We start from the raw sequence: 25,413 nt of genomic DNA on the forward strand, positions 1-25,413 counted from the left end.
CAAGTCCCACTATTATACTTCGATCATCATGGCCAGAGATTAATACCTCCTAGTTTCCCCTTCCCCATAGCTCTTTGTAGAGCCCCTATGAATTAGGGATATCCACTAAACCACAGTTTTACGTAGCAACACCACACCACCTTGCCTTAGGCCAGTTCCTATACACCGAATATCCCCAATAGTCCTCTATAGAATTGACTGTCACTGTATACCCTCCTGAGTCACAATTATCCTTAATTATTTTTAATGATTTTTAGAAGCGTGCCCATAAGGTATTAAATTACTAGATAGGAAAGTATGAACAGTAGATAAACGTATATGTTGCACAGTTCAGGCCTAAACCATAGTTTTACGTAGCTACACCGAATATCCCCAATAGTCCTTTACAGAATCGACTGTGACTGTATACCCTCCTGAGTCATTATTCTTAATTATAATTATTTTTAATTACTTTTCTTGATTTTTAGAGGCGTGCCCATAAGGTACCAAAAGATTAAATTACTAGATAGGAAAATATGTATGGACAGTAGATAAACGTATATGTTGTACAGTTCAGGCATAGACAACTTAAAGGATTTAGGATGACCTATAAATAAGAAATGGAGGGAGCGATCCCTCTAAGGAGTGTTAAGATCATCCTCAAGAGTATTTACATTACATTTAAATCATAGTATGACATACAGCCCAAACATGGAAAATTGAAAAAATCATCCTCTCTTGACAGGTTAAGATCAGTAACTTATAGAATATGGAGAAGAAGTAAGCCTTCTTCATATAAGGATTTTATCACCCGACCAATTAAGCCCTTGACCACATTTTCCCCAGATAAAGATGTCATAAATTGGCTGACTGACTCTTAAAGTAGAGCATTATCAGCAGATATCGCCATCCTCACCGTTCTCAATCCACTCACCCGCCCCCTAAAGCAAACAAAGAAAAATACGACACAAAGAAAAATACGACACAACCACTGTTAATTTATTATTAAGAAAAATATGTTAACCACTGTTGATTCATTACTAAGAAAAAGATGACATAATCACTGTCAATTCATTACTGAGTTATTACCTTAGTTGAAAACAAATTTCATTTTATTTTATTTTATTTTATGAAACAAACTCCATTAGATATAGGAAACCCTAGGAAACCACTACCCTTATACGTTAAGGGTCAAGTGTATCTTGAGCAGACTTAACATAAAATGCTCAGCATATGCCGCATACAAAAAGATTTATAAAATCACAAATAATCCTACTCCATTAGAGAATGCCCATCACATGCCGCATACAAAAAGATTTATAAAACCAAACACACATCTATTCCACTAAGGAATAGAACCGCAATATATAAGGCAAGAAATATAATAATTTCCCCATTCAAACACACCGGATCCTAACAAACTATTACAAGACATCGTAAATGGAATGATCTCCCTCTAATAGTAGTCATAAGAACGTATAGGGATATAACATAAACAAACCCCAGATGACATACATCCTATCAGAGTATAGGGTTCAGACACACCTTAATTATTCACACACAAAAAAAGTAATGTTAAGAATCGGACACCCCTGAACCAATCACGATCGCCAACTAGTGACGTCATGACCAATGGGATCACTTAAAAATCGGAATAAGAAAAAGTGTTTAATATATGAAAAATTCCTTTAAAACTACGAATAAAATTACAGCAAAGTCTAATAATATAAGCATCTGGCGAGTGTCACTAACAGGAGGGTAAAACAGTACCAGACGTAAGTGAAACTAGCAGCCAGAATGCTTACGATGAGACCCAAACCGGAAGTGACGTCACTACTATACGGAGGCTAAGAACAATGAGCAGAATGCCTATAGCCATAAGACATTGTTAACAAAATTCTTGCATTTACACAAAGTCTAACATGAGTCATAGGATGTACAATAAAAATAGAATCTATAATATTACACGTCCATGTAATGTGTTGGGAAATTAAGAGCACAATGTTAATAGTATTCTTGCTGTAATTTAAAGATATATTTTTTTATTTGTGAATAATTGGAAATGGTAAACTCAGTATAGGGATTGGAGCTTTAACATTAGGTGTGTTTTATGCTTGATTTGTCTGATAGAAATATTACTTTTATTCCTGGTTTCTAACAGCAAAAACAGGGTTTCTTCCAATTTACAACACACACCTACTCTGAAACTGGGTCATTATTGTTATCTCTGCATATAGGTCATTGATAATGTAAGTATGGAACACTTGTTTTGCAAGAATCGAATATTTGGAATCTGTTTACATATAAGAATTTTTTTCAATTAATAATATTTGATCAATTTGTTCCCTACACTACTTTCTTTTTTTTTTTTTAAAGGGATAGTAACCCCACATTTTTTCTTTCATGATTCAGATAGAGCAGGCAATTGTAAACAACTTTCTAATTTACTCCTATTATCAATTTGTCTTTGTTCTCATGTTATCTTGATTTGAAAAAGCAGTAATAAAAGGTTAGGAGCCGGACCATTTTTAGTTCAGCACCTTGGTAGAGCTTGCTGATTGGTTTGCTACATTTAGCCACAAATCAGCAAGTGCTACCCAGGTGCTGAACAAAAAATGGTCCGGCTCTAAAGCTTACAGTACTGCTTTTTCAAATCAAGATAGCATGAGAACAAAGAAAAATTGATAATAGGAGTAAATTAGAAAGGTGCTTAAAATCGCATGCTCTATCTGAATCATGAAAGAAGAAAATTGGGTTTAATATCCTTTTAAATTAATTTGTTACAGTTTGTATAATGATCTAAACATGTGACATTTAGAAAATATTGTTAAATAATAATTGAAAATTCCTGTTATGCAGAGGGTTAATATGTTAGCATGCTGTAAATTTAACATAAGTACAAACTGGTGTGGGAATCTTTGCAATAAACTCCTCTTTGCTAATAACAGGTAGAAAATTATATGTTTATAATATGAATAATTGTCAGTGTCTCCCTAGCCTGTAGGAGCCTGTTTCCTTACAGAAGTGGGTAACAAGCCAAGCCTTGAATAAAATCAGTGTAGACTGCCCTCTATGGGTGTTGCTGGGACATTACATATAACATATTAAAGATTATCCTATGTGGGATAAAAGATTTATAATAATTCTCCAAACATTTTGTTACCATTTATAAATTTCTCCTTAAGGGGACAGGAAACACTATTTTTTTTCTTTCATAATTCAGACAGAGCATTCCATTTTAAACAACTTTCTATTTCCTTTTATTAGCAAATTTTCTTCGTTCTCTTGTTATGTTTTGTTGAAAAGCAGGGACGGAATCTCAGGAGCGTGCATGAGTCTGAAGCACTATATGGCAGCAGTTTTGCAAGAATGTTATCCATTTGCAAGAGCACTATATTGTAGTGCTCCAGACACCTACCTAAGTATCTCTTCAACAAAGAACACCATGGACGAAATAAATTTTATTATAGAAATCAATAGGAACATTTTTTTTTACATTGTCTGCATTGTTTGAATCACAAACGAAAATGTTTGAGTTTCATATCCTCTTACATATGTAATAATCTGATATCTCAGTGCTGACATTTATATAACAAAGATCATTAAACATAACTTCAACAAGCAAATCAGTTCTTTTACTGAACATAAAAGCTATAATTACTAGTTGGCAATTTATATGTGGCACAGGATCAGATGGTTTTATTGTACTGTTGCTAACATATGACTATGCAATGCACTACTGGGAACTAGCACATCTGCATAACCAATAACAAAAGGCATATGTGTGTAGCCACCAGTCACTAACTAGCTCCCAGTAGTAGATTACTACTCCTTAACATACCTAGGTATGCTTTTCAACAAAGATACCAAGATAAAGTACATTTGATTTTAAAAAGTACTTTGAAAAGACTCTTAAAATTGCATGCTCTATCTGAACCAGTCCATAGATGCAGGTAACCAGGACTTAAAGGGGCACTCAGGTCAAATTAAACTGTTGTGATTCAGACAGAGCATGCAATTTTAAACAACTTTTCATTTTACTTCCACTAACAAAATGTGCACAGTCTTTTTATATTTACACTTTTTGAGTCACCAGCTCCTACTGAGCATGTGCAAGAATTCACAGAATATACATATATGCATTTGTGATTGGATGATGGCTGTCACATGGTACAGGGGGAGTGGAAATAGACATAACTTTGAAAATCAGAAAAAAAATCTGCTACTCATTTGAAGTGCTGATGCATTGTCTTTTTATCATGCGTTTGTTTATTATGCAACTCTACTGTATTTACTGATCCTTTAAAGAAGGTATTTCAGTCCACATGTGCATTTCTCACAGCTGGCTGGACAAAGCAGCACTTAAGGAGGCTGCAAAAGTGCAGGGATAGGCCTGAGCTGCCACGCAATTATTTTTTAGCCCAGGGCCACACAAAAGCTTAGAGTGGCCCTGTACCTCATTCCTTTAACTGTGCATACAAATATTCATATAAAATGTGAATCATCTTACTGGAGTTAGCTTTGTAGTCTGGGGAATTTGGCTATTTCACTGTGCAATTGTTATCCCCAATAGTGAAAGACTTTTAGAAATATATATTGGCAATTTGGCATAAATTATATTTTACTAAGTCTATACTAACCTATAAATATGTTTCAAGAAGTGTTCTGTTTTCCACAGTAACAAGGGATAAGAATTCAAGGGTAGGTAAAAAAAAAACTTCTAGATTACATAAAAAACACCTCTTTTGTGTAAACATTGTGCTTGCCACACACTCCATAAAGAGGCTAAAATGTAAATTCTGTAATCTATGTTTTTCTTTTTTTTTATATATGCTGGATAATGTCTGGACCAGCTATTGATTTACAGCATTTTGAAGAAAACCTAGTTTACAGAAAATATATTTTTGGACTCTCTAAGTAGCATGGGACAAATATAACTTTACAAAGCAAGCAGTGTTTATAGCCCTTTAAATGAAACAAAGGAAATGTTGACTGCAATGTGCCTTTAAAGGTATATAATGTTATAAATACATCATGCAAGGCCCATTACAAGGCAATCAGGTCATCAAATACGTGCTAAATTAAAATTTAGGGCTCCACTTACCAAGCACTTATTGCAGCTTTGGAGGCTTTAATACTTATACCACTAAAGAAAGTTGCAAAAAAAAAAGATATACAAATAGCACTCAAATCCCATTTACATTGTACATATCATAGGCATAGAATCTATGCCTATGAAATGTACAATATAAATGGGATTTGAGTGCAATTTGTGTATCTATTTTTTGCAACTTTCTTAAGTAGTATAAGTATTAAGGTTTGTCTATACACAGCACCTTAGGGCTACTCTTACACTTTATAAGGCCATTTGTGCATTATTATAAGCCCATCCCAGTTTATTACTACTAGTAGTGCCATCACTCCCGTCTCTCTCAAATAATAGCTTTGGAGGCCTGTAATTTCTTGCTCGCCTGAAACCATAGTTAAAGGGACACTAAACACAACATTTTTCTTTCATGATTCAGGTACAGAATACAATTTTAAACAACATTCCAATTTACTCCTATTATCTCATTTGCTTCATTCTTTAGATATCCTTTGTTGAAAAAATAGCAATGTACATGGTTGAGCCAATCACACAAGGCATCTATAGGTGAAACTCGAAAAATTAGAATATCGTGCAAAAGTTCATTTATTTCACTAATGCAACTTAAAAGGTGAAACTAATATATGAGATAGACTCATTACATGCAAAGCAAGATAGTTCAAGCCATGATTTGTCATAATTGTGATGATTATGACTTACAGCTCATGAAAACCCCAAATCCACAATCTCAGAAAATTAGAATATTACATGCAATCAATAAAACAAGGATTGTACATACCTGTAGAACAATATCGGACCTCTGAAAAGTATAAGCATGCATACTGTATGTACTCCGTACTTGGTTTGGGCCCCTTTTGCAGCAATTACTGCCTCAATGCGGCATGGCATGGAAGCTATCATCCTGTGGCACTGAGGTGTTATGGAAGACCAGGATCCTTCAATAGCGGCCTTCAGCTCTTCTGCATTGTTCGGTCTCATGTCTCTCATCTTTCTCTTGGCAATGCCCCATAGATTCTCTATGGGGTTTAGGTCAGGCGAGTTTGCTGGCCAATCAAGCACAGTAATCCCACGGTCATTCAACCAGGTTTTGGTGCTTTTGGCAGTGTGGGCAGGTGCCAAGTCCTGCTGGAAAATGAAGTCAGCATCCCCATAGAGCTCGTCTGTGGAAGGAAGCATGAAGTGCTCCAAAATCTCCTGGTAAACGGCTGCGTTGACGCTGGACTTAATGAAGCACAGTGGACCAACACTAGCAGATGACATGGCTCCCCAAATCAACACAGACTGTGGAAACTTCACACTGGACTTCAAGCATCTTGCAGTGTGTGCCTCTCCATTCTTCCTCCATACTCTGGTTCCTTGGTTTCCAAATGAGATGCAAAATTTGCTCTCATCAGAAAAGAGGACTTTGGACCACTGAGCAACAGACCAGGTCTGTTTTTCTTTAGCCCAGTTAAGACGCTTCTGACATTGTTTGTTGTTCAGGAGTGGCTTGACAAGAGGAATATGACATTTGAAGCCCATGTCCAGGATCTGTCTGTGTGTGGTGGCTCTTGATTCACTGACTCCAGCTTCAGTCCACTCCTTTTGAATGGCCTTTTCCTGAAAATCCTCTCCAGGCTGCAGTCATCTCTGCTGCTTGTGCACCTTTTTCTTCCACTCTTTTCCCTTCCACATAACTTTCTATTAATGTGCTTTGATACAGCACTTTGGGAACATCCAAATTCTTTTGCAATTACCTTTTGAGGCTTTCCCTCCTTATGGAGGGTGTCAATGATGGATTTCTGCACAACTGTCAGGTCAGAAGTCTTTCCCATGATTGTGATTCCTACTGAACCAGACTGAGAGACCATTTAAAGACTCAGGAACCCTTTGCATGTGTTATGGCTTAATTAGCTGATTAGAGTGGGACACTTTGAGCCTAGAATTTGAGCTGTAAGCCATAATCATCACAATTATGACAAATCACGGCTTGAACTATCTTGCTTTGCATGTAATGAGTCTATCTCATATATTAGTTTCACCTTTTAAGTTGCATTAGTGAAATAAATGAACTTTTGCACGATATTCTCATTTTTCGAGTTTCACCTTTATATGCTGCCATCAATCAGCAGCTACTGAGCTTATCTAGATATGCTTTTCAGCAAATGATATCAAGCATATGAAGCAAATTAGATAATACAAGTCAATTAGAAAGCTGCTTAAAATTGCATACTCTTTCTAAATCATGAAAGAAAAAAGTTGGGTTTCATGTCCCTTTAAAGGGACATTAAACCCCACATTTTTCTTTCATGATTCAGATAGAGAATACAATTTGAATTTATATCTAATTTGCTTCATTCTTTAGATATCCTGTGTTGAAGAAATAGCAATGCACATGGGTGAGCCAATCACACAAGGCATCTATGTTCAACCACCAATCAGCAGCTACTGAGTCTATCTAGACTCAGTAGCTGCTATTCTACATTAGAAAGTTTTTTAAAATTGCAAAACATTTGGGTTTCATATCCCTTTAAGTAGCGTCGGTCTTAAGTAGGGTTGCCACCTCAGCCATGTTTTCCTGGACACTTATGAGTTACACATGCTGCAGGGTGTGCAGGGAGGAACATGTATTGTGTTTTTGGACAGCACTATTCAAATTCCTCCCTGCACACCCTGCAGCATGTGTAACTTATAAGTGTTCTGTATTTTAACGGGTGGCAACCCTAGTCTTAAGACCGCCGCTCCTTAAACTGTCTGCTACCTAAAAGTTTGCAGCCAGCGAGAAGGGCCAGCATTGGTGCAATGCTTGTGTAATGTTAAATGCGGACACCGTATGCTGTCCGCTTGCAGCGATGTCTGGCTAACATGATTTGCGGTAGTGAATCATGTCCACCCAACCAATAGTAAATGAAGCCTTTAATAAAATTCACAGTTGCCTACACATTTGGCTGTGTTGAAGATCCTTACTTGAGAGCAGCCACTGCTGTGATAGCGGCCACAGAATCTTGGTAAGGACAGCGGGTACCTAAATTTCCTGGCTCTGTATGGCAGATGATGAAATCAGATGGGATATTTATTGCTGACGCCACTGATGCCTGAAAGGGGGCAACAGAAAAATAAAATCCAAGTGAGGTAACTGCAAAGGCATAATTCTTATAGACACAAATCATTTACAATTAAAAAAAGGATGTCAAGATAAACATTATTTAGAGTGTGGTATTGATATGAAAATGAACATACACAATAAAATTGCAGTCTCATATATAAATAAATTATTAACACATTTCACCATTATCTTTAAAGCTAAAATGTTTTAATGGAATTAATTTCCAACAAAGTCCTACTGGTGTCTGCATGGGTGTCTGGAGAGGGGCTAATGCCATTCACGATTTTGCCATTTATATTTAAGCATAAGCATCCACGTAAGTTAGTATTTTAATACCAATGAGTCACCAAGTTTAAAATGTTATGCAGCTCATGTGTACATTACAACAAACAACTCTCTCCTACTGTACAATGCAAATTATATTAGTTTTTCCCCAAAACATTTTTGAAAACAAAACCTTGGTTATAGAGTTTGCTTTCTGGCATAATATTTACACAAAAAGCAATATGTGCTTAATATCCATTTAGATATAGTGGGTTAAGTAGTGGTTCAGTAGAAGTTATCAAGACAAGTGTAATCATGTAAGACTATAATAATATCCTGTCCTCAATCTCCTTAAAAACACTTCACTATGTTTTACTTATATCACCAAAGAAAGTCTACCTATGGATTGTTCTATATTGTTCTTGTAGGGAATACTGGGTGGTTTATAACTAATTGTATTTAACTCACTATTATATTCCCCTGAGTAGGGGTTCCATGATCATGACCTTTTTAGGGGAATTCTTCATTTTTAACTATTTGATGGCTCACTTGTGTTTTAGACTCGTTTACAGGAGACTAAATAATTCTATCCACCATTTTTATTTTTTATTTTTGTGAGACCCCTAAAAAACAGGATATGGTATGAGTGGGAGAGTGGAAGTTGATTTTTTATTTATTGATCACTCAGTGGAATATAACAGTGAATTAAATACAATTAGTTATAATCCACATAATAAACCCTACCAAAACAATATAGAACACTCCATCAGTTATTCTTTCTATGGTGATATAAGTAAAACCTAGTGAATTGTTTTTAAGATAAATAGTGGGACTCTACATTCTGTTTTGTTTGCTGTATGTTTTATTGGACTTTTATTGAAAGTAAAGTTTTATCAGTACACACTTTTATTATTTGCTCATTTTCTGACCTGTATATGCCATTCTTTTTGTGGCTCAGTTTTATTATCTATTTTTATTGCAATGGCACACCCTGGGATATACCCATTTATTCAAAAAGTTTTTCAAGATAGTGTTTTTATGTAAATATCAAGGCTTTACACTCCTGTTCTGTTTATTTTAATGATGTCTGAATATTGTTTTTTCCCAAAAAGAAATCTGCCTCCAGGAAGGGGATTCCGGACAGGATATGAGAATAGTCTGATAATTGTTTTTCAATGTATTCCAAGGGAATTCATCATTCTTATTGTGGCGCACCATACGAGTTTTCTTTTTTCATCATGAAAATAAAGGAAAAGCTTTGTAATAGACACAGTTCATTTACATCTACTTCCATAGTCTGTTTAATTTGCAGCCTAATACATCTTGATCTGTGGTATACTGCATTAAGATAGGGAACTAATTCAACTTGAGCCAAAACATATAAATATAGGTGTAAGATATGTTTATTATATAAAAAAAGGTGTTTTTTTAACATATACTTCTCTTGGTTTTGAACAGCAAACATTGTTGACAAACATTTATTATACATATTCTGCATCATTCAATTATTATTTTTTTCAATGAAAGCTACACAGGATGTAAGCAACATCATATCAATTCAATCAGTCACCTCTAAATACATATTGGGATTGTCCTACGTTACATGACTCTTAGTTGTAACTACAAGAGTGGATACTGGTACTTGTAGCTACCATGTGGATCTTGGCACTTACTTTGACATATACATATTGGGATTGTCCTACGTTACATGACTCTTAGTTGTAACTACAAGAGTGGATACTGGTACTTGTAGCTACCATGTGGATCTTGGCACTTACTTTGACATATACATATTGGGATTGTCCTAAGTTACATGACTGTTAGTTGTAACTACAAGAGTGGATGCTGGTACTTGTAGCTACCATGTGGATCTTGGCACTTACTTTGACAGACAAAGGATCCTGTGTTGGTACATACACATCCAGCTCATTATCGTCTTCACGAGGTATCACGCGCACAGTCTGTGTACCATACTCAACATCCTCTTGATCTCCAATATATTCCTCACCTGCTCTTTGAAAATTAAAATGACAGGAAGCACTCCATGTACAAAGTAACCATTATATAAATAAAGCATCAAATTCCTTATCAGCCAATATAAAACCAGATTTTTATTTATATTATAATATTATAAAAATCTTTCAATATTATCTTTATTTAAACTGCTAAAAATATGTAGGAGCCATACTAGGTAATTATTACCCACAAACTCTGCTCATTCATTAGGACAGTTTCTCAACTCCATAAAACGTGAAACATTTTGATGATTGAGAGGCTCTATAAATATGATCAATCCACCCAAGATTAGGCAGTTCAAATCCTTTAAACCTGATACGATAAATATGCGAGGAAGTTGAGAGAGGTTACTTTAGGAAGAAGGGAGTTAGGAAGAAAAAAAATCTGAAAAAGAAAAGAAAAGAGAAAAGAAAAAAAAAAAAAAAAAAAAGAAAAGAAGCAAGGTGTTCTATTTAATACCAGAGGCAAAAATATAGTTGGGTTGAAAAGCAAATATGAAATATATTAACCACTGGATTTGTAGAAATATGCTGTTACTTTGGAGTAGATTTATTAAAGGGACATATACCCCCCCAAAAAAAATTCTCTCTCTTTCATGATTCAGATCAACATAACATTTTAAACAACTTTCCAATATAATTCTATTATTAAATTATCTTTGTTTTCCTGTTAACGTTTATTAAAAAGCAGGAAGTGTGCACGTGTCTGCAGCACTATATGGCAGCAGTTTTACAAAAATGTTATACACAAGGAAGAGCACTAGATGGCAGCACAATTTTCTGTCATGTATTGCTCTAGACATGTGTACGCTACCTACCTATATATCTCTTCAACAAAGAATAACATGAGAATGACACTAATTTGATAATAGAAGTAAATTGGAAACTTTTTTTTGAAAATTGTATTCTCTATCTGAATAATGAAAGAAAAAAAATGGGTTTCATGTCCCTTTAAGCTGCAGTTATAGCTTTTACGGCTATGTGAAGCAGTTTCACATAAGTGAGTCAGCTGCCATATATTTAAGAGACAGAAACTGTTTTTTTCCCCTCTCCGTCACCTCAGAAGTGGTCAGATCCAGTAGCGGAACTACTCAAAAGTGGGCCCTGGTGCAAGATATTTTGGGGACCCCCAAAGGTAACTCAGTAGTAGGCAATAGTAATAATATACATGCTGCTTTTTATAATGAGTATACATAGATAGATGAACCTGCACTAATAAGTCTTCCCTGCATTAGGATTGTACACATTCTGCACATACCTATGTATAGACTGGGTGCTTTGGGCCCCTCCAACACTTGAGCCCCAGTGCCACTGCACTGAGATCAACCATTTAGGGTGATTGACATACCCTGCTCTAGCGCAATTTGCTGCACCAGAGCATTGCTCAAGAATCCTCATATCCTCTATGATAAATTTTTGCCGTGCAGTGAAAGATCGCAGTTGCCTTTTTGCCATTTGCAGGTAATTTTACCATCCCTGCAGACTGAAAGGTTTGCAAATAGGGAACCTGTCTGCCTGCAGGGATGGTACATTTACTCCTTTGTGTGGTGGTTTTAAAGGAATTACAACTATGTTATTTATTTTTTCAAATGCTATGCCCATAAGAAGATGTCCCCCCCCCGCCAAATTGTATTAAAGGGACATTAAACACTAAACTAAATTATAAAAGTTATTTAAATAGTGAAATAAGTGTAAAGTTATAGTGTGAATAAAGCATTTGAGTACCATCATGTTATAAACTAGGGTTCCTTTTTATCTCAGGCCTATTTGGTTACTAGAGTGTGTGTAATTTTTACAATGTTATGTCTTCACTTCTACTTTTAACTGGAATTGCTAAGCCCACAATGTTCAGAATCATATTACATATTTGAATAAAAAAGAAAATAAAAGTATATTATAAAGTTTTTTTAATACACATCATTTATATAAATTATTCATAATGTCAACTATATTTACATGCAAATAAAACAATTATATATGATAAATTATAATTAAATTTTACCTTATAGTTACTTTGTACTCTAAATAAAATGAGTATAGTTTATAGGATTGTTGTCTATCACAAGAGATTTGGTTAAAACCAGCTGCCTTCCTTTGTATACTAGGTACATACAGTTGAATACTTACCTTCCAAAATATGATCAGCACTTGTAAAAGCATCCTCGACATTCCCTTGCTCCAATTTTCTAACAGGCTCAAATAATGACTTATGTTTAATAGCATCCTGAAAAGAGAAATACAAATACACATTTATAAATGCAATTCTATTAAATAAGGGTCTAGATTATTATAAAAACATAACTAGCCAGTGTTTAGGCTGGAATTGTGCTTGGAGGAATGTGTTTGGATAGGGTTGGAATACAAAAATCACATGTTTAAGTTAGGGTTTTGGAACCTTTACAACTTTACATGAAGATAAGTATAGAATAAATAATCTTGGATATATTTAGTTTAAGTTTTATAAACGATTCTGTTTAAATTTAAATTTTCAAAATGGAATTGTGCTATTACTAGTAAAAACTACAAAACTAATTTCAATTAAACTGCCCAAGCAAGTTATCTAATGCAGACACAAGTGCTGTTTTTCAGAAAAGCGATGTTTAGCGCTCCACTTGTTATCTGGCCCATAATGTTTTCTCTTGTGTTTTAATAAAACTGTAATTTAAGGGTAGCCCAAAAAGCCCCAAATAGTAAGTTTTTAGACAACAGGGTTTGGGAGTTAATGTGGGTCGGCTTTTTTGCCTTGGTAAGGATTTTAGATAAGGCAGCTGGAATCCTTTTGTTTTTAATTCCTTTGTGCCCATATTCTCCCTATTGGCAAATAGTCCTGACAGTGGCCAGCTGATGACAGAAGCAGATATTTAGCCCCAATCGCGGGTAGGTTTAGTTAAGTTTGTGTGTTGTGAATTGTATGTGTGTTTTTTTTTTCTTAAACAGTATTTTTTTTCTAAAATATGAATGTAGATTATATCATATTTGGGGGGTTTTTCTTTGGAAGAAAAAAAAAAACATAATTTATGTAAGAACTTACCTGATAAATTCATTTCTTTCATATTGGCCATGAGCTAGTGACGTATGGGATATACATTCCTACCAGGAGGGGCAAAGTTTCCCAAACCTCAAAATGCCTATAAATACACCCCCACCACTCCCACAATTCAGTTTAACGAATAGCCAAGAAGTGGGGTGATAAGAAAGGAGCGAAAGCATTAACAAGGAATTGGAATAATTGTGCTTTATACAAAAATCATAACCACCACAAAAAAGGGTGGGCCTCATGGACTCTTGCCAATATGAAAGAAATGAATTTATCAGGTAAGTTATTACATAAATTATGTTTTCTTTCATGCAATTGGCAAGAGTCCATGAGCTAGTGACGTATGGGATAGCAAATACCCAAGATGTGGAACTCCACGCAAGAGTCACTAGAGAGGGAGGGATAAAAATAAAGAACAGCCAATTCCGCTGAAAAATTAATCCCCAACCCAAATCAAAAGTTTAAATCTTATAAAGAAAAAAGCCCTGAAATTATAAGCAGAAGAATCAAACTGAAACGGCTGCCTGAAGAACTTTTCTACCAAAAACTGCTTCTGAAGAAGAGAAAACATCAAAATGGTAGAACTTAGTAAAAGTATGCAAAGAAGACCAAGTTGCTGCTTTGCAAATCTGATCAACAGAAGCTTCATTCTTAAAAGCCCAGGAAGTAGAAACTGACCTAGTAGAATGAGCCGTAATCCTCTGAGGCGGGGATTTACCCGACTCCAAATAAGCATGATGAATCAAAAGCTTTAACCAAGAAGCCAAAGAAATGGCAGAAGCCTTCTGACCTTTCCTAGAACCAGAAAAGATAACAAATAGACTAGAAGTCTTTCTAAAATCTTTAGTAGCTTCAACATAATATTTTAAAGCTCTTACCACATCCAAAGAATGTAAAGATCTTTCCAAAGAATTCTTAGGATTAGGACACAACGAAGGGACAACAATTTCTCTACTAATGTTGTTGGAATTCACAACTTTAGGTAAAAATTTAAATGAAGTCCGCAAAACCGCCTTATCCTGATGAAAAATCAGAAAAGGAGATTCACAAGAAAGAGCAGATAATTCAGAAACTCTTCTAGCTGAAGAGATGGCCAAAAGAAACAATAGTTTCCAAGAAAGTAATTTAATGTCCAGAGAATGCATAGGCTCAAACGGAGGAGCCTGTAAAGCTCTCAAAACCAAATTAAGACTCCAAGGAGGAGAAATTGACTTAATGACAGGCTTGATACGAACCAAAGCCTGTACAAAACAACGAATGTCAGGAAGATTAGCACATTTTCTGTGAAATAGAACAGAAAGAGCAGAGATTTGTCCTATCAAGGAACTTGCAGACAAACCCTTATCCAAACCATCCTGAAGAAACTGTAAAATTCTAGGAGTTCTAAAAGAATGCCAAGAGAATTTATGAGAACACCATGAAATGTAAGTCTTCCAAACTTGGTAATAAATCTTTCTAGACACAGATTTGCGAGCTTGCAACATAGTATTAATCACTGAGTCAGAGAAACCTCTATGACTAAGCACTAAGCGTTCAATCTCCATACCTTCAAATTTAATGATTTGAGATCCTGATGGAAAAATGGACCTTGAGATAGAAGGTCTGGCCTTAACAGAAGTGGCCAAGGTTGGCAACTGGACATCCGAACAAGATCCGCATACCAAAACCTGTGTGGCCATGCTGGAGCCACCAGCATAACAAATGAACGTTCCATTATGATCTTGGAAATCACTCTTGGAAGAAGAACTAGAGGCGGAAAGATATAAGCAGGATGATAATTCCAAGGAAGTGACAACGCATCCACTGCTTCCGCCTGAGGATCCCTGGACCTGGAGAGATATCTGGGAAGTTTCCTGTTTAGATGAGAAGCCATCAGATCTATTTCTGGAGGCCCCCACATCTGAACAATCTGAAGAAACACATCTGGGTGAAGAGACCATTCTCCCGGATGTAAAGTCTGGCGACTGAGATAATCCGCTTCCCAATTGTCTATACCTGGGATATGGACCGCAGAGATTAGACAGGAGCTGGATTCCGCCCATACAAGTATCCGAGATACTTCTTTCATAGCTTGAGGACTGTGAGTCCCACCTTGATGATTGACATATGCCACGGTTGTGACATTGTCTGTCTGAAAACAAATAAACGGTTCTCTCTTCAGAAGAGGCCAGGACTGAAGAGCTCTGAAAATCGCACGGAGTTCCAAAATATTGATTGGTAATCTCGCCTCTTGAGATTTCCAAACCCCCTGCGCTGTCAGAGACCCCCAGACAGCTCCCCAACCTGAAAGACTCGCATCTGTTGTAATCACAGTCCAGGTTGGATGAAGAAAAGAGGCCCCTTGAACTATACAATGGTAATCTAACCACCAAGTCAGAGATAGTCGAGTATTGGGATTTAAGGATATTAACTGTGATATCCTTGTATAATCCCTGCACCATTGGTTCAGCATACAAAGCTGAAGAGGTCTCATGTGAAAACGAGCAAAGGGGATCGCGTCCGATACTGCAGTCATGAGACCTAAAACCTCCATGCACATAGCTACTGAAGGGAATGACTGAGACTGAAGGTTCCGACAAGCTGAAACCAATTTCCGACGTCTTTTGTCTGTTAGAGACAAAGTCATGGATACTGAATCTATTTGGAATCCTAAAAAGGTTACCCTTGTCTGAGGAATCAAGGAACTCTTTAGTAAATTGATCCTCCAACCATGTCTTTGAAGAAACAACATTAGTTGATTTGTGTGAGATTCTGCAGAATGTAAAGACTGAGCAAGTACCAAGATATCGTCCAAATAAGGAAACACCGCAATACCCCGCTCTCTGATTACAGAGAGTAGGGCACCGAGAACCTTTGAAAAGATCCTTGGAGCTGTTGCTAGGCCAAAAGGAAGAGCAACAAATTGGTAATGCTTATCTAGAAAAGAGAATCTCAGGAACTGATAGTGATCTGGATGAAATGGAATATGAAGATAAGCATCCTGTAAGTCTATTGTGGACATATAATGCCCTTGCAGAACAAAAGGCAGAATAGTCCTTATAGTCACCATTTTGAATGTTGGTATTCTTACATAACGATTCAAAATTTTTAGATCCAGAACTGGTCTGAAAGAATTCTCTTTCTTTGGTACAATGAACAGATTTGAATAAAACCCCAGACCCCGTTCCAGATATGGAACTGGCACAATTACCCCAGATGACTCCAGGTCTGAAACACATTTCAGGAAAGCCTGAGCCTTTACTGGGTTCACTGGAATGCGTGAGAGAAAGAACCTTCTCACAGGCGGTCTTACCTTGAAACCTATTCTGTACCCTTGAGAAACAATGTTCTGAATCCAATGATTTTGAATTGAATTGATCCAAACATCTTTGAAAAATCATAATCTGCCCCCTACCAGCTGTGCTGGAATGAGGGCCGCACCTTCATGTGGACTTGGGGGCTGGTTTTGATTTTCTAAAAAGCTTGGATTTATTCCAGACTGGAGAAGGCTTCCAATTGGAAACCGTTCCTTTAGGGGAAGGGTCAGGCTTCTCTTCCTTATTCTGACGAAAGGAACGAAAATGGTTAGCAGCCCTAAATTTACCCTTAGATTTTTTATCCTGAGGCAAAAAAGCTCCCTTCCCCCCAGTGACAGTTGAAATTATAGAATCCAACTGAGAACCAAATAATTTATTACCTTGGAAAGAAAGAGATAGCAACGTTGACTTAGAAGTCATATCTGCATTCCAAGATTTAAGCCATAAAGCTCTTCTAGCTAAAATAGCTAAAGACATATACCTCACATCAATTCTAATGATATCAAAAATGGCATCACAAATGAAATTATTAGCATGTTGAAGAAGCTTAACAATGCTATACACATTATGATCTGGTACTTGTTGCGCTAAAGCCTCCAACCAAAAAGTTGAAGCTGCAGCAACATCAGCCAAAGAGATAGCAGGCCTAAGAAGATTACCTGAACATAAAAAAGCCTTCCTTAGAAAAGATTCAAGCTTCCTATCTAAGGGATCTTTAAAAGAAGTACTATCTGCCGTAGGAAAGTACTACGTTTAGCAAGAGTAGAGATAGCCCCATCAACTTTGGGGATTTTTTCCCAAAACTCCAATCTATCAGCCGGCAAAGGGTACAGTCTCTTAAACCTTAAAGAAGGAGTAAATGAAGTACCCAAACTATTCCATTCCCTAGAAATTACATCTGAAATAGCGTCAGGAACTGGAAAAACCTCTGGAATAACTACATGAGGTTTAAAAACCGAATTTAAACGTTTACTGGTTTTAATATCAAGAGGACTAGACTCCTCCATGTCTAATGCAATCAACACCTCTTTAAGTAAAGAACGAATAAACTCCATCTTAAATAAATATGAATATTTGTCAGTGTCAATATCTGAGGCAGAATCTTCTGAACCAGATAGATCCTCATCAGAGATAGATAAATCAGAATGTTGGCGGTCATTTAAAAATTCATCTAATTTATGAGAAGTTTTAAAAGACCTTTTACGTTTATTAGAAGGTGGTATAACAGACAGGGCCTTCTGAATAGAATTAGAAACAAATTCTCTTACATTAACAGGAATATCCTGAGCATTAGATGTTGAAGGAACAACAACAGGTAATGGACTATTACTAATGGAAATATTGTCTGCTTTTGAAAGTTTATCATGACAACTAACACAAACTACAGCCGGAGGAACAGTTACCACAAGATTACAACAAATGCACTTAGCTTTGTTAGAACCGACATCAGGCAGCAGCATTCCAGAAGTAGATTCTGATACAGGGTCAGATTGCGACATCTTGCAATATGTAATAGAAAAAACAACATATAAAGCAAAATTATCAAATTCCTTAAATGACAGTTTCAGGAATGGGAAAAAATGCAAACAGAATAAGCCTCTGGAAACCAGAAGCAAAAAGAAACAAAGACTTAAATAATGTAAAAAAACTGGCGCCAAGTATGACGCCCACAATTGACAAATTTTTTGGTGCCAAAAAGTCTGCAACAAACACGAGCGTCATAGATGACGCAACGACGTGAAAACTCTCCACGTCAACTACGACGCCGGAAATTATGTCATTAACGTCAACAAACGTAATTCTCGTGCCAAAAAAGTATCGCGCCAAAAATGACGCAATAAATTCTAGCATTTTTTGCCCCCCGCGAGCCTAACAGTCCGCAATTTAGAAAGAAAAGTAAATTTTGAAAAATTTTCAGGTAAGAAAAAATTTATATTCATATGCATTTCCCAAAAATGAAACTGACAGTCTGTAAGAAGGAAATATACTGATTAACCTGAATCATGGCAAATATAAGTATAAAACATATATTTAGAACTTTACATATAAAGTGCCAAACCATAGCTGAGAGTGTCATAAATAAAATAAGACATACTTACCAAAAGACACTCATCTACATATAGTAGATAGCCAAACCAGTACTGAAACGAGAATCAGCAGAGGTAATGGTATATAAGAGTATGTTGTTGATCTGAAAAGGGAGGTAGGAGAAGAATCTCTACGACCGATAACAGAGAACCTATGAAATAGATCCACGATAGGATGACCATAGCATTCAATAGGCAATACTCCCTTCACATCCCTCTGTCATTCACTGCACTCTGAGAGGAAAACCGGGCTTCAGCATGCTGCGAAGCGCATATCAACGTAGAAATCTAGCACAAACTTACTTCACCACCTCCATAGGAGGCAAAGTTTGTAAAACTGAATTGTGGGTGTGGTGGGGGGTGTATTTATAGGCATTTTGAGGTTTGGGAAACTTTGCCCCTCCTTGTAGGAATGTATATCCCATACGTCACTAGCTCATGGACTCTTGCCAATTGCATGAAAGAAAACAAGAAATCAAATAGCAAAAAATGATGATAAAGCCAGAGCCTCTCCCATACCAGCCTTTGCTCACCCTCTTGATCCCCTCTCCCTTACATACACATTTTTCTTTTGGCATCACCTGTACTGTTACAAAAAGTTATCTCTAAATGTTTTTTCAAATATTTATTTCTACACAAACTATATACACACACACATACATGTTATGGGTAAAGTCAGATATTGGGTAAACCTGGGATTTCCCCAGGCAAAATGAACATTACCCAAGCGGCTGTGGGTGAAACCTGATGTAAGATCATAAATCCCCTCAGAGTGTATGCGCTTCATCGAGTCACCACATCAAACATATATACGATGCACTGTAATTCCCCCATCTTCACCATCTTTTTTGCCTCTTCCTGGACAGTTCAAGGGGGGCAAAGCTGGCGAGGCGTCCCCCTTCAACCCCCCAGAAGGACGCAAAAATAAAGTGTAGATGGGGGAATTACAGTACATCTGGCTTTACCCACAGTCGCTTTGATAATGTCTGTTTTACCCGGGGTAATCCTAGGATTACCCAGATATCCTCCTTTACCCGTAACATATACATATATAACAACAGTTATATTATATAAATATATTAAATATATCTAAAAATTTTCACAATTTTTTTTTTCTCACCTAATATGTTAATTTATTCCACAACTGCAGAAAAATATAGGGCTAGATTAAAAGTGGTGCCCTAATTTTTGCACAAGCAATATCGTATTTTTCCAGGTTTTTTACAGTATGTATAACAATTATTATTATTTTTTTAATATTTTATATGTACTATTTAAAAAAATGCACTTTAAGATTAGCAATTCTTTATGTGCACTAACCCGACACCGCATTAGACCTAAAGTGCAACACGAAGCGTGTTACATATATTTTATAATTATATGTTCTTCACATAGAATTTTTTTTATTATTTAATATATATTTCAGGTGACACCACAACTATTGGTTTAGAGGTGCCTCATTAAAGAGATGTGTCGCTGACTTTAGCTAGCTGCCCTGGCACAGATAGGGTGAGTGTAGCACCCTTTTATTAGTAACCGATGACTGAAACACTTGGATTTAACATAACTTTAAATATTAAATTACAATTACTCGCTAACAGCTAGATAGTAAATTAAAAACTTTTACCTGAACAGAAAATATTACTGGTTCTAGGTCATAATAGTCGATCCTCACACGTGCTGCTCCAAGTTTAGCATGATTGTGTGTGTCAGCCAGTACAGCACAAATGACCTGTCCCACGTAATGTACCTGTACAGACAGACAAACCTTGTAGTCCCTGCTGTTTATACAATTGCTCATAATATTTATTCACTAGGAAAGACAAACCTCATTTTCTGCAAAAAAATAAGATCCATTTGTCCCTGAGACATCAGAAGCAGTTAATACATCAAAGACCCCAGGAACTTTCAGAGCCTCATCTGTGTGTATGGACCTGAGACAAAAACAAGCAGTCAGAATGTCTGGTAAAAAAATTAAACTGAACAGGAATCTAAACATGCTAAATTGTTATGCACAAAATAGTTAAAGGGACATAAAGGTGCTTTATATGGATAGTTGCACTTTAAAGTGATTATAAAGTTTAAGGAATTAGTGTCCAGTATCTAAAAATAATCTAAAAAGCAGTTCATTAAACTTTACAATGACGGTTCTTTTTTAAAATACTTACCAATGAGTGATGGAAAACATACTGCAATCCTCCACCCGCAGATCCTACTGTATTGAGCAGATAATGACGAATCCAGCTTCCTCCAAATGTTGCATGACCCCTTTGGCATCCAGATCGTGGGGCATGCAACAATTGGAGGAAGCTGGATTCGTCATCTGCGGGCAGAGGATTGGCAGTATGTTTTCCATCATTCATTGGTAAGTATTTTAAAAAAAGAACCCTCATTGTAAAGTAAACACTTTATCTGAATCATGAAAGTTTAATATCATTTTGAGATCCATGTGCCTTTAAAGGGATTGTAAACACCAAAAATGTTATTTTTAAAAAAAGATAGAAAATCCCTTTATTTACCATTCCCCAGTTTTGTATAACCAACACTGTTATGGAAATATACTTTTTAGTAACAAAAAATATAAAAGCGCCTAAGAGGAGGTGTTAAAAACAATGCCTACTTTATTAAAACAATATTAAAAAGTAAATAAATGTGTCAATCGTACAAGATTCTGACCAATATCTAGAATGGTCTAATGCACCCTTCCCCAATGGGTTAATTTAAATGTAAATATGTATGTAAAACCATATAAAAACCATCAATACAGAACGTATAAACGCTTATATTACTAGGTGCACCTAGACTAAAACTTAGACTAAAACTTGGACTTTATAAATTACATATAATGCATCAATATATTGCACATACAGAGAAATCTATTAATGCCCCCTCAAATACAATTTCCAATCAAATGTGTTGATCTTAGTCTGATAGACTTAGAAGAACTTGATAGTCCAATGCAGTCAATTCGGTGTAGTGTTCCTTATGTGCTTACCACTGATGTTGTAACATGATATAAAATGATATAAAATGATATAAAATAATCCATAGTGAATGCAGAGTTCAAAAAACAGTCTTCGTGTCCAGGATATGAAATAGTCCAATGTGAGATTCAAAAAATTGGAAAACAACAAATGATCTCAAAAGCGGTGATCCAAAAGAGTGTTCCAAGAATATAAAAAATATATAAAAAAGACAAAAAAGAGAAAAAAACTTTAGTGCATGTGATAAAAATGTGGTAAAAATGTGGTAAAAATTTAGGTAAAAATTGTATGTAAAAGTTCTGAAAGTGAACAATGTGAAAAGTAGAAATTAAACAATTTGTGGGTTATCCATACATTCAGAGTGTGGCCAATCCTCCAGGAGATGTCCTTTATAATGAATCCCCCAATTCTAGTAAGAAATCTGCAAATATATAGAACAATAGTGCAATATCGCCAATATAAAGTGCAAAGATTGAAATAAGGCTTACCAGTTTGACAACGCGTTTCGGCCCTTATATGGGGCCTTTCTCAAGACTGAGTCTTGAGAAAGGCCCCATATAAGGGCCGAAACGCGTTGACAAACTGGTAATAACCAGCTATTACATGTGGCTGGTTATTGCTACTGCGTGCTTGCTGTAGTGATTAGTGCTTATAAAATTAACCAGAACTTGAGAGCAAGCGATATTTATTCCACTTGTAATATTGATATATATATATATATATATATATATATATATATATATATATATATATATATATATATATATATATATATATATATATATATATATATAGGCAAACAGGCCAGAGGGTGGAGCTGTGACATGAGCAAAGTTGGGGATGGTATTAGGCATAGCATTTGTCTTTTGGATAGCAAGACTAAGCTCTCAAACCTTAAAGAATCCCTAAACCCAAATTTTTTATTTCACGATTCAGATAGAGCATGCAATTTTAAGCAACTTTTTAATTTACTCCTATTATCAATTTTTCTTTGTTCTCTTGCTATCTTTATTTAAAAAGCAGGAATTTGATGAATAGGAGCGGGTCCATTTTTGGTTGAGAACCTAGGTTATGCTTGCTTATTGGTGGGTAAATGTAATCCTCCAATAAGCAAGTGCTATCCATGGTGCTGAACCTAAAATAGGCTGGCTGCTAAGATTTACATTCCAGCTTTTAAAATAAAGATAGCAAGAGAAAGAAGAAAAATTGATAATAGGAGTAAATTAGAAAGTTGCTTAAAACGTAATGTGCTATCTGAATCATGAAAGAAAACATTTGGGTTCAGTGTCGCTTTAACTACCCTACAAAGGGCTAGATTACACGTGGCATGCTATTTAATGCTCCTGCTCTAGAGTTAAACTTCTTTTATTATTATTATTATTATTATACTTTATTTATAAAGCGCCAACAAATTACGCAGCGCATTCCATGGGTACAACAGATAAAATGATGATGATACAATATTTTAGAGACAGGACAAAATTTATCAAACACATACAAGAGGAATTGAGGGCCTATTCCCGTGGGAACTTACAATCTAGAAGAATTTTATTATTATTATTATTATTATACTTTATTTATAAAGCGCCAACAAATTACGCAGCGCATTCCATGGGTACAACAGATAAAATGATGATGATACAATATTTTAGAGACAGGACAAAATTTATCAAACACATACAAGAGGAATTGAGGGCCTATTCCCGTGGGAACTTACAATCTAGAAGAGTAGAAGGGTGAGAAACATGATGTAAGGACTGCAAGGGTGAAAATATGTTAGTACAGAGTTAGATGAGGGCAATTATTCGGTAAGTGGAATTCATTTGTTACTGAGTTGGGTGGTAGGCTTCCCAGAACAAAAATGTCTTTAGGAAGCGTTTAAAGGAGGACAGATTAGGGCAAAGTCGAACCACATGAGGAAGAGCATTCTAGTGGGTTTGTGCCTCATGAGAGAAGTCCTGCAGTCTAGCATGGGAGGAGGTGATGGTAGAACATGGAAGGAGAAGTTGATGCCCTCATACTGTCCTCCCACCTCACTACCTGTCCCCTCAACCCCATCCCCTCACAGCTACTCCCCTCCCTCTCTTCTATCCTCACCCCTATACTCATACACATTTTCAACCTCTCCCTCAGCACTGGTATATTTCCCCCATCTCTAAAACATGCACTGGTCACACCTATCCTCAAAATACCTTCCCTCGATTCAACCTCACCATCCAACTACTACCCTATTTCCCTTCTCCCTCTTGCCTCAAAGCTCCTTGAAACGCTAGTATATGCACGTCTATCCCATTTCCTTGCAATAAACTCTCTTCTTGACCCACTCCAATCTGGATTCTTTCCCCATCACTCCACAGAGACAGCAATTGTCAAGGTAACCAATGACCAACTTACAGCAAAATCCAAAGGCCACTTCTCTCTGCTTATCCTCCTTGATCTGTCTGCAACCTTTGACACTGTCGACCACCCTCTTTTGCTCCAAACCCTACAATCCTTCGCCATCTGTGACACAGATCTCTCGTGGTTCTCTTCCTGTCTATCTAATCGTACCTTTAGTGTAGTGTTCTCTGGAGCACCCTCTGCCCCGTTATCACTTTCTTTTGGGGTAGCTCAAGGCTCTGTTCTCGGTCCCCTTCTCTTTTCAATCTACACGTCATCATTAGGTTCCTTAATAAAGTCCCATGGGTTTCAATACCATTTGTATGCCGATAACACCCAAATCTACCTCTCTGCACCAGACCTACCTCCTTCCTTACTAACCCGTGTCACTAACTGTCTTTCTCATATCTCATCTTAGATGTCTTCTCACTACCTTAAACTAAATCTCTCTGAGTTCCTTATTTTCCCCCCTTCTTCCAAAATCTCCACCCCCTAATTTTCTATAACTGTTGATAATTCCATCATTACCTCTACCCTGCATGCCCGATATCTTGGGGTCACACTTGACTCATACCTTTCTTTCACACCTCACATTCATTCCTTGGCTAAAGCCTGCCACTTCCTCCTTAAAAACATCTCTAAAATTAGACATTTCCTTACACAAGACACAACTGAGATTTTAATCCACTCTCTCATCCTTTCCCGCCTCGACAATTGCAACTCTGTCCTCTCTGGTCTACCTAGCTGCTGCCTAGCTCCTTTACAATCCATAATGAATGCCTCTGCCAGGCTCATCTTCCTTACACGTTGCTCTTTATCTGCTGCACCTCTCTGCCAATCCCTTCACTGGCTTCCTCTTGCCTCCAGGATTAAACACAAAATCCTCACTCTGACATACAAAGCCCTCAACTGCACTGCTCCCCCTTACATTTCAGACCTTGTCTCCAGATACTCTCCCTCCCATCCCCTTCGCTCTGCTCACAATCTCCTACTCTCCTCCTCTCTTGTTACTTTCTCACATTTCCGTTTACAGGACTTCTCCAGACTGGCTCCTACCTTGTGAAACTCCCTATCTCGCTCCACAAGACTCTCCCCTAATTTTAACAGCTTCAAGCGCTTCCTAAAGACTCTACTATTCAGGGATGCATACAAACTACTCTAACCTTTGCTAACTCCATTG

The 25,413-nt window shown here is 36.6% G+C and overlaps 1 protein-coding gene across 1 annotated transcript in view; it reads right to left on the reverse strand.

Annotated features, from left to right (window-relative positions):
- LOC128645613 (aldehyde oxidase 2) overlaps positions 1 to 25,413 on the reverse strand; it is a 243,993-nt gene that overhangs the window by 146,857 nt on the left and 71,723 nt on the right. Inside the window, exons 11-15 of the mRNA XM_053698720.1 lie at positions 20,699 to 20,804; positions 20,498 to 20,620; positions 12,578 to 12,674; positions 10,319 to 10,443; positions 8,033 to 8,160 (exon numbers count right to left, since the gene is read on the reverse strand). Of these exons, the coding sequence (XP_053554695.1) occupies positions 8,033 to 8,160; positions 10,319 to 10,443; positions 12,578 to 12,674; positions 20,498 to 20,620; positions 20,699 to 20,804 (579 nt within the window). The remainder of the gene's footprint in view (positions 1 to 8,032; positions 8,161 to 10,318; positions 10,444 to 12,577; positions 12,675 to 20,497; positions 20,621 to 20,698; positions 20,805 to 25,413) is intronic.

The sequence above is a fragment of the Bombina bombina genome, chromosome 1 (assembly GCF_027579735.1).
Source record: "Bombina bombina isolate aBomBom1 chromosome 1, aBomBom1.pri, whole genome shotgun sequence".
Classification (NCBI taxonomy): domain Eukaryota; kingdom Metazoa; phylum Chordata; class Amphibia; order Anura; family Bombinatoridae; genus Bombina; species Bombina bombina.